The sequence below is a fragment of the Lathamus discolor genome, chromosome 22 (genome assembly GCF_037157495.1).
Source record: "Lathamus discolor isolate bLatDis1 chromosome 22, bLatDis1.hap1, whole genome shotgun sequence".
In the NCBI taxonomy this organism is placed as follows: Eukaryota; Metazoa; Chordata; class Aves; order Psittaciformes; family Psittacidae; genus Lathamus; species Lathamus discolor.
The window spans coordinates 4,401,075-4,413,716 of record NC_088905.1 but is presented as its reverse complement, the minus strand read 5'-3'; the positions used below and the strand labels follow the sequence as shown (position 1 = coordinate 4,413,716).

The following is a 12,642-nucleotide window of genomic DNA, read 5'->3' as shown; positions in this document are numbered from 1 at the left end:
TGTAAGTCACCATGGAATTGTCAGCACAAGGGGAATGCTGGCAAGCACCATACACATGAAACCCAGGGACAGAAAACAGCTACAGTGCATAGGTTCAGATCCTGCCCTGCTCTGTACATAGAGCAGGGAACATAGAGCAGTGATGCCCAGGACTCTGGAAAACGTTTGGAGTTCAGGAACACCTGGACATCACCTTTGTGTCTTCAGCTCCTTTCTATGCTGTGCGGTACAAGTGTGCTGAGTGCTCGCTGCTGTAGATCAGGGCTCTAAGGAGCATCTCCAGCAGCACATCTCACTTGCCATCTCTGCGACACCACTAACCCAGGGCCAAGCAGCTTCCCAGCACCAATCCTTGCCAATCCCAAAGCCTTCAAGCACAAGCAGGTGAGAAAGTGATTATCACCCATTGAACAAAGGGAGGGTGACCCTGTCAGGAGCAGGTCCCCTGCACACTGCACACAGAGAGGCTGGTGCCCAGGGACACAGCGAGTCCTCACGAGGCTCATTTGGGCTTTCAATGAGCTTCATGCATTATTTGGTAGCAACAATGGCAGGAACAATGGGACAAGCAGAACAAGGTGCCCCAGCTCAGTTGTGCCATCAACCACTGCTATTGACTGTCCCCTTCCATAAGGGCTGCAGGGACAGAAACCCTTTTGTTTCCACCCTCTCCATCATACCCTGTACACTTTGGGCTCCCAACCACTTCTTCCATTAGGGACCACATCTGGCCTTATTTGCTTTGAATGCTTCCCACACACAAAAGCCCAGTGACAAAGAGAAGAGTGATATATTTAAGAGGCCATGAAGCCAAAAGCATCAGTGACATTCACCTGTCCATCCCAGGTCACTGGGATAGGGCAAAGAGCAGTGCCCTTGCTTCCCCTCTGTGCTTTTCTGCATGCCCTTCCCTGTCCTTAATGGACCTGGAGAAAGGAAATCGTGCATAGGAGAAGCAGGAGAAAGAAGCTAAAGCATGTTAATGCAGAAAGAGACACAAACAGATAAACATTACCATTGTGAGCTGGGAATCCGAGCCCAAGAGCAGGCGCCGAGTGAAAACAGGCATTGCTGAGGCTCTTACAGGAATCACGCTGCCTCCGTTGCTTAGGGCAGGCTCTTTGGAGCGGGCTTGTCCAGAGTGGGATGAGCAGGATTCCTTTTGCCTTTTCCCTTCATGTAGAGCAGACACCAACGTGATGAACTCAACAGAGCCCTCAAAGGAAGGGCCTCGCACAGCCCATGTGCTGCACCACAGAGGAGGGTGCATGGCCCAAGCTGGACCCTGCATGGGGAGTGGACACCAAAGTCTCATTCCCCATCAAGGAGCAGCACCACAGAGGAGCTGCCCACAAGGAGCAGGTTGCTCCCCCATCCCAATCCTACCCCTCAGGCCATCCCATTGGCCTCACAGGCACACCAGCAGCAAGGCTATGGGAGCAGAGGGATCTGCAGGGTGCTCAATGCACAGAGGTACTCTCTGATCACACTACAAACCTGTTCTACAGTGCCCTGGTGGCCAGGCTGGACCTCAAAGATGGTTTTTAATGTCCTTTCTTCTAAAACACCGTTGCCCAGGACAAAATTCTCTCTTCTATACCCCAACCCCAAGAACATCCCAGTTACAGCACTAAAACCACCTACAGCATCCCACCCCACTTCTACTGCACCTTCCCCACTGTTCCACAGGGAAAACACAATCCCACCCCTTCTCCACCAGGACTGAAAACCTCTGCCTAGAAGCTGGAACACCTCAGGTAAGCAATAACACATCCAAACAGCACAGAACCACCTCACCTTCCTCAGCCCTTTGTTCTTCTGGCCTTTATGGGCTCTTGCTCCTAATGAGGATGATGGCTCTCTCCTGTGCATCTTTAGGACACTTAATGAACTCAGCTGCTTCTTGATGTGGCCTGAGACCAAGGGGCTTAACTCCCTGCTTGCTGGATGGAAACAGGGTCCCAGCCCTGCTTTCCCAGTGTATGCAACCCCTGTGCTCCTCCAAGGGTTAAAGAGTGTGTGGTCATGGGTTAAACAGCTGAGACAGGGCTGTTTAACTCAGCTCATTCCCTCTCATGTCTCTGTTAGCACCACAACCATAAAGACACAATGGAGGAGAAAACCTGCCCAAAGCAATAGAACTCCAAGAAGAAAGAGCTTATTGGAAGAAAACCACCCCCAATCCAGCCCAAGGTGTGGAACGTGGGGCCCAGAGCCCAGTAACCCCATGACAAATTGCCCCTTCTTGTGCACACGGATGCATCTAAAGACCTTAAGGAAGTGAGGAAAGCCAGTCCTCAACCAGGGAAGAGGCAGGTGGCTTTGGTTTTGAAGAAGCCAGGGTTCTGAAGCACTTTCTGCTCACCTTCTCCAGCAGTTACCTCCTGCTAGCTGAATGAGCAGGAAAAATACAGATGTAAACCAGGGCTCGGTGCCCTATTTTGCATGACTGAAGCCAGGCTTGTTCACATTTCCAGGCCTTTGACTTGTTTGAATCTGTTCTTCATGCACTAATTTGATCTCTTCATCACTGCAGGATGAAATTGGTCATCTTCATTCTGCTCTTCCTAAAGCAAACCACCAGAAGCAGCAGGAGAAGAGTGCCAGGAGCCTGAGGCACAGAAAAGGCAAGGACAAACTAAAGCCTGTACACTGCAGAGCAGTCACTGCTACATGGGAAGCTTCCTGGCCACTCATGCCCATTTTCCTGATCCCTTTCTCACCATAGCAATGTCACAATGGCTTTTTTTAGCCCAGACTGTCCATTAGTTAATAAAAAAGAGTTGATTCTATCACAGAATCAATACTAAAGTTGTTCATTGTCTTTTGTCCTTGCTGCATTTTAGACATTATCTCTTCTGCTAAGAGATGCTTGGCATCTGCCTGGGCTTTGCCAAGTCACACACTGATACCTCCTCGCCACCTCACCACTAACCTCAGCCCTTGGCTGCTTTATCTCAGCCTGCAATTAGAGGCTCTGTGCTCTGGTGTTGGATATCTCTAAAGCAGGAAGCAGAGGCTCTCTAACAATTGGCACTGGGAGTTGTCTGATAGCTCTTATCAGCTTAGGAGTGCAACAGGTTCGTACCAGACAGCAGAAGTGAGAGGTGGATTATCTAAGCGCTCACTCAGATGCTGCTCAAAAAATAGCAAGCTGCAGAACAGGCTGGGAAGTGCTTGGATTTGCCAGGTATAAAGAATCCTTTAGGAAAAGAAAGGTGCTGTTTGGTATTTCTGAACATTCAGCTCAAGATTCCATCGGTGTTTGAAAGTTAATCCTGTGAGTGCATCTCCCAGACCCTGGATGGAAGGAGCAGGAACGTAGCTGCAGTTCAGCAGATCAAGCCTGAGTTCCCTATAGTCCTAGGCAAAAGCAAGCGTATCAAAAGGAGACAATAAAACAACTCAAACTCCCTAGATGGGAGATGAATAAGCTGTACCTTAATGACAAACATGGTATCAACATGTCCAGTTCTCCAGTGAAAACAGCACCCAGTTTTCCAGCATTCTCACACCTGCTAGAAGAGAAAGCGGTGCCGGTTGGCCCACAGAGAACAGAAGTGATAGCATGCAATAAAACATCCGTACACCCAAAGTTCATATAAATCCCACTTTTAATCATGGACAAATTTACTTCCAAGTAAAATCAAGAGTTTTAAATAAAATATAAATTAACAAATCATCGTACTCCAAACAAAGAAGACACTGTGCATTGTCTACTCTAGCAGAAACAAAAGCTCAGGCATGTTCCAGTTCTCTTTACCTACTGGAGCGTCAGGAGATCTCCGAGTGATTATGAAAGAGAAATCAAGGATTAAAAAGTGGTGACTTTTGCCACTACGAGGATTGAGCTTCCAAGACAAAAGGGAAACTGTCCCGAAGAAACAAAACTGATTCAAGCAGTTTTGTGGAAGCACAGCATTGGGTACAAGAGATTCTTCTTTTCCATCACACAACTCATTCCAGAATACAAAAGTCAGGTCAGCTGTCCTAAAAGGTGTTTTCTTACTGCTTTGGAAAACCCTGCACTTCCTTTTCTTTGACGGAGGAGAGGCTCAGAGTTGAGAAGTGATATCAGTCCTGGAAGCTGCAAAAGAAACTGAACACAGTCCTCATTCATCCGACCTTAACGGTATCTCGCAGCCTCACCCCTAGGATGAGGACTCACACTCATTCTCTTACCATACAGAGCTTAAGCTGCTGCTACTCATTTACTGAGGACGAGGCTTTTGCTCATCCCATTACACACAAAAGTGCAATATTTCAAAGAAAAAGGTAATTTTTGGCAAATATTGTCTAATGAGACTAAGCCAAGTTGACCCCATTTTCCCATGTTTCTGTACGACATCCTGCTTCTTCAACGGCTTAAAGGGACAAAAAGGAGGAACCCTGAGGCAAAAATGGCTTTTTGTGTAGCAAGTCCAAGAAAAGCTCTCTCCATCACAGCATCTCATAAGGCTCCTGCAATCTTCTGTGGTGGGAGGCCTTCCTCCATCCATAGGGAAGTAGAGGAGGTGTTGCGCAGCATCCGCCGGTGGATGCGCCTGAGCCTCAGCAGGTAGAGCAGGATGGAGAGCAGCACGATGAGAAAACACACAAAGAACAAATAGTGATTGTGAACAAAGGAGAAGCTCCTCCAGTGGGAGTGATTTCCACGGAAGTTTTCCTGCTGGATATCTCTGAAAAGAAGGAAAGGGATTAACAGACATCAGGTGCAAATCTAAGTTCGTCCCCAAACTATTTCACCACAGGAAATGGCCAGAATAGCCTTTATAAAGCATTCATTGAGCTACCTGAAATACATCCTGAGGTTATATATAATGCACCAGGAACAGCATCTTGTCTCCCCCTATCTGTCAGCTCCTTTGCTATCACCACAGAATCCCAGACTGGTCTGTGTTGGAAAGGACCTTAAAGCTCATCCAGTTCCAACCCCTGCCATGGGCAGGGACCCCTTCCACTGGAGCAGCTTGCTCCAAGCCTGTGTCCAACCTGGCCTTGAGCACTGCCAGGGATGGGGCAGCCACAGCTTCTCTGGGCACCCTGTGCCAGCACCTCAGCACCCTCACAGGGAAGAGCTTCTGCCTAAGAGCTCAGCTCAGTCTCCCCTCTGGCAGGTTAAAGCCATTCCCCTTGGCCTGTCCCTATAGGCCCTTATTCCAAAGCCCCTCTCCAGGTTTCTTGTAGCCCCTTTAGGCACTGGAGCTGCCCTAAGCTCTCCCCCGAGCCTTCTCTTCTCAGCCTGAATCAGCCCAGCTCTCTCAGCCTGCCAACCACATTTCTTCCTTTCACAAACCTCCCACACCTTCCACCCATGTGCTCTTTCTGGACATCTCAGAAAAGAACTGTTACCTTAAAGGTAAAAACCGTGTTCGGTAAAGAATGGCTCCCAAGGTCCATTGCACTTCTTTATCATAAACCTGCAGAGCTGTTTTCAAATTGCTGTAACTCACAGGAAAAGAGAAGCCACTGTGAAATACTTCATACATCCACGCAGACTTGAAACACTGGTACCTATAGAAAGAGTGGAATAAAGTCAGACCGGCAGTTAAAGAGTCCCAGAGGACTGGGGAGCACAATTAGACACAATTATCAGTGCCTTTTAATGGCTGATGCAATATTTAAGGTTATATTCACACTTTCAATGATTTAATTACATGGATCAGTCAGACATGACCTTGACCTCTCTTCTAACAACTCTGTGTGAAGGGATTTGCTGTAGAAACACAAACACTCACTTCAATCTGTGGAGATCAGCATGTGATGCATAAAGACCACGGTCAAACCGCTCCCGGAGGACAGACCACTTAGTGGCACAATAATCCTTCAAGGGAAGAAAAGAAAGCAGAAAGATTTCAACATTGCTTCTGCCTTGAGAAGAGAAGAATGCCACCAGATAAGACACTCTGTAAATACCAAAATGAAAACTAACAAGTAACAGGTTCCCTTGGACTGTTAATAAGTCAGAGCACAAATTTCACAGCGTTTTCTGCAACACTTTGGTCCATTTGTGGTTAAATTAATATATTCAGTAGCACTTAAACTCTGTGGGCACATACTTGGAGGTGGGAAAATAGACAACTTATTTTTAGGGCATTGACAAAAAAAAAAAGCAATCTCTACTTTATGTTGTAGCCTTACTTTAAGTGTCCCCAACAGATGGACCCTGTTAGGAGTAACACCCCAGAAACTGGCACAAAATGTATAAAGCCAGAGGAAAAGGATCTGTATCTAACAACGCAGCCATTCCTAAAAGGAAGCAAGGAATGGCAGCAGCATGGACTGTCCCACTATCAATAGTTCTCCTGGAGCTGACTACCATGAATCCCATCCCCTCTACAGTCACTGTTACTATTGTGCCTTAAAACAAGTACTCTTAAAAGGAAAACCAAAGAGGAAAAGAGATTCCCTATGATAGCTCATTTCAGGGTAAAAGGATTTGGGATCTTTAAAGGAAAAGGTTTGGGGCAAGACTATCAGAATAAAATGCTTTTACAGAGCAGCTGTGTTGAATTAGAAGTTTCTCTCCAGGCCACTTTACCTTTGCAGCTTTAGTGAATTTAGCAGCATTATAATCTCCTCCCATGCGTAACACGTCCTCGGTGCAGTAATAGAACTCCGAGAAACCATAGAACTCACTGTTCTGAAAGTGCACAGCAGGCTGATAGACACCATTGAGAGATGTCTGTGTTTCATTAGTCTTATTCATGAAGGGCTGGATCATCTCCCGACACAGGTTAAAGTCTCCTGTTCCCCGCAAATACATGGTCTGTCCGTTCTGCTGGATCTCATCCTGAGCATCCAGGGGCAGGCAGGGATCTAGGTAGGGTGAGTCAGAAGTCATGCCAGTCTGTTTGCCCAGCAGTCTGTATAAAAGAGCAAGCACAGCAACAACTGCACATCAGAAACATCAAGCTCTGAGATATAAAAGCATCAAACCAGTCTCGTTTAAAGATACTTCAGCATTGCACACTGTAGAATTTTTACATCAGGACACTTTACTAAATGTATTTAACTTAGGAAGTTATAGCCTGGTGATGCACAGAACCCGTAACTCCAAGCCACCTACCTGTTTTTAAGCACTGTACTGGTAAATAGATTGTCTTCATATCTCTGACGTGCTGCGTTTCCCCCAAAGCCAAGGAACGTTGCGACGTAGACTCTATACACGTGCTCAGTTTGGTGAGCATCACAGCCCAAGTTGAATTCTGCAAGTAGGTTTTTGGCTACCTCCTCCTGTAGGAACACAAGCACCAAGATTAGGTACAAACAATATGAACCTTTTTACAGGTCAACATTACTTTCTACTTCATAGGGAGAGCAAAGGATGTCAATTGCACTATTACTGCTGATACTCAAGGAACTGCAAAGGCCAGGACTGCTCCTATGGACACTAAAGTATTTTCTCCTATGAAAAAGGAGGTACTAATCTCAGTTCTTCATTTCCCAATCTGGAGTTCTCAAGCTTTTCAGGAGACCTGGCAGTCACTCTGCTCTCCTCACATACCACACAGTAGTCACTTGCAGTAGCTTTTCAGATAGTTAAGAGATGTACAGCAGAAGCACTTCATATGGAACACGCATGGATTCCACCCAACGCTGGAAATGAAAACCAGCACTAGCACTGCAAACCTCACAGAGCTGTGTGACTCTCTTGTCATTCTCTGTCTGGGAACCTGGACAGGTTCCATGACCAAATGCCTATTTTATATTGGTTTATGTTCAGATGGAGCCATACAACAGTCAGCATCAATTGTCTGCAGCTCTATTTCTAATTCACACTGGCCTGAGGCAATCTGCTCCTAGTCTCTCCAGAGACTCCAGAATACACTTTCTTAAGCAGAGCACATTTAACACACATGTAGACACACACAGAACGCATGTGGCAAATTATACTAACTGAAACAAGCTTTCTGAATGACCAAAACACAAATGAATTGCTCAGCTGATGAAGGACTCGGATTTGCCATCTTCTCATGCCTCGGGGTTTGGAATGTGATGTCGTGAAGAATAAGACTCAACACAAAGAAAACAACAAAAAGTATGCATTAAAATAAATCAAAAGGAAAAGAAGAAAGTTGCACAGATAATAACCTGCTGTGAAGAGGCAAAGCTTACAGTTTTAGGGACTTCGTACGCTATCTGGGTCGACACTCCGCCCATGTCAAGGACACCCACTGTCCTCTTGCGGAAGATGGCCTCTTGGTTCTCACTGCCTGGGACATGCACCTCCACAATGGCCTCATCCTCTGCATACAACAGCAAACAGGCAGTGAGAACTACACCCAGGGTGGGCCTGAAGCAGCAGTACACTGCCAGTTAGCTTATTGTTTGTAGCAATAGGTACAAATGAACAAATGAAGTCAACATTAGCTGCACACACATTATTCACTGACATCTCGGTCTAAAACCAGACCAGCATCAGGGAAAGGTACCCAAGGCCTTTCTAAAATCCAGTTCACAATTAAGATACTTACCATCATCTGTATGTTCAAATCTTCCAAGAACAAAGTTGATGCCAATCCATGCATATACTCCTACATGCATAAGAAAACATGTTTCTCCTCTTAGAAACAAAAAGGGTTTTTTTGCACATGTGTTAAGATATATCACTGATTATATTTTATTATATAGAATACTCAGAAGCTAAACATTCCTGAAGTTATTCTAGCTGTTCTCTCCCAAGTCAAGGCTATGATAAAACTCCTAATTCACCGTATTAAAGTCAGCCTGACGTGGGAGTTTCAGAACAAGCAAGCACATTTGATTTTAAAGTGATTTTTCAGCTGATCACATGGAAACATCCCTCCTTTAGAAACCATTTTCCCCTGCAAAGTTTCTCCCACTACGTGGCTCCCTCCCTAAAGCCAAGAAAATGGCCTAAAATTCCTGCTAAACACAGAGGAGTTATTTTCAGTGCTAATTAGAAAACATTTAGACAAGTTAGAAGCTCCCAGCAGATGATCATCTCCACACTCCATATGTTGCTATTGAGGAATAAGGTCTCTCAACCAACCCAGAATTTTAAGAAGCAACAAAATATATCCAATATACCTGGACCATGAAAGTAATAACCAATCCAAAGGTAATTTCCCCAACACTGACCTACCTTCCTGCTTCCCTGAAATAACCTCTGCATGCGAGTCCGAGAACAGGAAATCAAAGTGCACAGGAATATCCGTGAGCAGATCTTCAAGTATTGCCTTCTGCTGGCTGCAAAGTTACATTTGAGCAGTTATAAATAGCCCCACACACCAGGACTGCTATTCTAAATGCTAAAAATACAACAGGCAATAACCTTTCTGGCAGAATCCTCATTCCTGCAGTACACAGAATATAAAGAGGAGTCTCTTTGTGCTTTGCACGTGGCACGTGTTGGGCAGCAAAGCTCAGAAGTGGAGAAATGTAATCACTGACCTTTTCAGGAGAGCTGGCAAACTCCGAGATGCCTGGTGAAAGAGAGACATGGGAAACTGAAGCAACTCAAGGCACTTCCTGGAAAAGCTTGACAGTCAACACACAGAGGAGAAACCAACCACCCAAATCCAAACATGCCCGTGGCAGGGGGTTGGAACTGGATGAGCTTTAAGGTCCCTTCCAACCCAAACCACTCCACGACTCTAAGAAAGGCAGGAAATGAACTACAGAAATAAGGATGAAGTTAACAATAATCCTCTAAACAACAAACAAAACCCTGTATTAGATATAGTATGTATTTATATAATTGGCTCGAAGAGCTTTACAGAAAGCCAATACAAACAGAACTGAGTTAACTGACAACTGAACCAGCAACCGTCTTACTCCAGTGAAGCCTCTCCCTCCTGCCCATCAATGGCACATTTCAAGCTTTAAAGCTGAAGAAAGCTCTCTGCAAACCAAGCCCCAAGAAACCTGGAGGGGGACCACACTGACAGCTTGCAAACGGCCTTTATCCAGACACTTCAAACATGGCGTTGGACAAAGCAATGCCAGGACAGGCAACTATCTACGAAACCTCAGCTCAAGTTAACTTCTTTCCAGTACCTGGTTTAATTTTCATAACCACTGGTTTCCTGGTTTTGTCCCTCATCTGTTTGATGTCCAGCAGATCGTGTGGATTCCCATTGTGCCTTGGCCAACAATACACAAAAATCCTGGAACCACTGCTGCCGCAGTCCACAACGATTCCATAGTTCAGGTTGGGGTTGTTGGTATCTGTAGCTTCAGTGTCAGTCACTCGGGCAAGATACCTAGGAGAAAACTAAGCATTATTACACGGCAATTAAATTCCATACGGAAGCTTTTCCTCCGACTAAGGTATTAGAAGGCTGAAGTATTGATAAAGTAAAGTCCCCTTAGATAAAGAAAGCTTTGTAAAGAAAGCAGGAAGTTTGACTCAGACTTTTTCCACCCCATTCGTGCGTGTTCTCTTTCACACCTCAGCCCTTTCCAGCTCTCACCTGTGGAATCTTTTGTCCCTGTGTGCACGCCCATACTTATTGCGGATGACCACCAGGGAGTAGTAAAGCACAGAGACAGCAGCAGCAAGAATTCCTATCACCAGGATCTGTCGCAAGGTGGTGTTGAGAAGCCGCGGGCATCCCACCGGAGAGATGCTGAAGTGCCAAGAAGCAGGAAGCAAACACGAGATGCTGATCCTACAATTCAAAGAGGAGAACTTGCTTAAAAAATGGACTTCAGGACCAAAAAGCAGCGCACTGCATTTCAAAACAAGCTCAGGACAAAGAGATGCTCCACACAGCTTTTCACTTTGCTCTGCTCTCACTATGCTCCTACTCTCAAGAGCGTACTCAAGACACTATTCCCACCTTTGACTTTCTGATTTGCCAGGAATTCATGCTCAGGTTCCCTGTATTTCACTCAACAGACACCACAATTGAATTTGACCATTCCTTTCGGATTCTTACCTCCCCATTCTGGGATCTGAGCAGCAGAAAGGCAGACCAGCTGGTGTTCAAGCATCAGCCGGTCACCTCACACTGACAAGGCACAGGGGCCATTCTCAAAGCCATTGCTCTTCTGCTCCTGAATTAAACAGAAAACAAAGATGAGCTTGTAGCCAGCACTGCCAGCAGGTCGAGGGAGGTGATCCCTCCCCTCTGCTCAGCACTGGTGGGGCTGCATCTGGAGCGTGGGGCCAGTTTTGGGCTCCTTAATAAGGAGAAATACAGAGACCTGCTGGACCAACACCAGTGTTGGGCCACAAAGATGGCTACAATACTGAAGCATCTCTCACATGGTGAGAGACTGAGAAAGCTGGGCCTGTTTTGCCTGGAGACAGCATGGTTCTCATCAATGCATACAGATACCTGACTGGAGAATGCAAAGGAAGCAAACTGACTGGGAACAGCGAGAGGATGAGAGCCAACAGGCACAAACCAAACCACAAGAAACTCCCTCTGCACACAAGGAAAACCTGTGAGGATGCTGGGACACTGGAGCAGGGTGCTCAGGGAGGTCGTGCAGTCCCCATGCTATGAGACATTCAAAGGCTTGACTGGACACAGACCCAGGGCGCTGCTGTAGCTGACCCAGCTCAGGGAGAATCGCAGCATCAACCAGGCTGGCAGAGACCTTTAAGCTCCTCCAATCCAACCATTCCTGCCAAGGCCACCACGGCGCTGAGGCCTCGTCTACACCGTGTGCGAGCACTTGCAGGGCCGGTGCCTGCAGCCCTGCCCTGGGCAGCCTGTTCCAGCGCCTGAGCACCCTTAACGCCGTGCCCGGCCAGCAGCACCCTGCTGTAACACCGCACCCGCCACTCCGCTGCCACCCTCAAGGACACAGGACGCAATCAGCCACCAGCGGCGCTTAAAGCCAACCACAGGGAGCCCAGGGCTCACTCCCGTGTCCCGCCGCCCCCCGCGGGTCTCCGAGCCCTTCCGCACACACCGCACCCTCACAGACACCACCCCGAGGGGCCACCAAGGGCGCAACCCGGGGCGGGGAGCGGAACGGAGCGGAACGGAGGCCTCCTCCCGGAGCAGGCCGCACGGCCCGGCCCGATCTCGGCCTACCCCGGAGCCGCCGCACTCACCGCACCGCCCGCCGCATAGCAACCGGCCACGGCGCCACTTCCGGGTCCCGCCGCCGGACCTGACGCACGCACGCACGCACGCACGCACGTGGCGCGGCAGCTGGCGGGGAAGGGATTCCCCCGGGGGCGTGGCCACGCGTGAAGGAGGCGTGGTCACGGGGCGGGGGGGCGTGGCCAGGGAGGGGTCATGTTGAGCTATAGGTCGGTTATGATGCTCAGCGCTATATAATTCATAATGGCCTGCCTTAGGGCAGGCGCTGCAGGCTGAGCATGGCAATGGGTTACACTGCTCACATGAACAAACAAAGCTACATAAGTATGCTTATATAAACGTTAAAACATAAATTTATCAGTATAAATACATAACTATAAATATTTCATTATATACTATGAATATACCACGGTTGTAGCACCGGTAGTGAGCATATAAATATTTATAAGCAATAAATAAATCAATCTGGTTAAGGAAAATCAAGCAAAAAGCCTCTCCTTGCCCTAAAGGGGCTGCAAATGCGCTGGCAAACCTGCTCGTTGCCGCTGAGCGGCAGCACAGCTTGTGCCCGCACGGCTCCAGGGTGCCGTCAAAGAAGGGGAAAGAAGACGTT

General features: G+C 47.4%; 1 protein-coding gene and 1 long non-coding RNA gene across 4 annotated transcripts; both read right to left on the bottom strand.

The window, feature by feature from the left end:
• Positions 1-706: 706 nt before the first annotated feature.
• LOC136003592 (uncharacterized) lies at positions 707-2,892 on the bottom strand. The gene is made up of 3 exons (XR_010608159.1): positions 2,366-2,892; positions 1,798-1,913; positions 707-1,173 (listed from the first exon to the last, which is right to left on the bottom strand). It is a non-coding gene; the product is annotated as an uncharacterized LOC136003592 (long non-coding RNA).
• A 704-nt stretch (positions 2,893-3,596) lies between these two features.
• On the bottom strand, positions 3,597-12,132 carry ENTPD4 (ectonucleoside triphosphate diphosphohydrolase 4). 3 transcript variants are annotated; one of them, XM_065659172.1, is made up of 13 exons: positions 12,038-12,132; positions 10,908-11,025; positions 10,440-10,637; positions 10,024-10,229; positions 9,299-9,449; positions 9,110-9,213; positions 8,478-8,537; positions 8,095-8,249; positions 7,070-7,236; positions 6,542-6,866; positions 5,739-5,824; positions 5,353-5,514; positions 3,597-4,679 (listed from the first exon to the last, which is right to left on the bottom strand). In XM_065659172.1, exons 2-13 carry the CDS (start codon positions 10,913-10,915, stop codon positions 4,451-4,453), a joined length of 1,851 nt encoding a protein of 616 aa, XP_065515244.1. In that variant the 5' UTR covers positions 10,916-11,025; positions 12,038-12,132; the 3' UTR covers positions 3,597-4,450. The 3 variants fall into 3 exon arrangements, with proteins under 3 accessions (XP_065515244.1, XP_065515246.1, XP_065515245.1); XM_065659174.1 differs by having other exon boundaries at positions 8,119-8,249; XM_065659173.1 differs by lacking the exon at positions 12,038-12,132 and adding an exon at positions 11,898-12,017.
• Positions 12,133-12,642: the final 510 nt, after the last annotated feature.

Bases quoted from the DNA above. Each gene is read 5' to 3' on its own strand.
- ENTPD4 (XM_065659172.1), bottom strand. The intron at 9,450-10,023 runs GTACTGGAAAGA...CTCTTTCACCAG, and splicing joins GGTTATGAAAATTAAACCAG to GCATCTCGGAGTTTGCCAGC. The intron at 8,538-9,109 runs GTAGGTCAGTGT...TTATGCATGTAG, and splicing joins TATTTCAGGGAAGCAGGAAG to GAGTATATGCATGGATTGGC.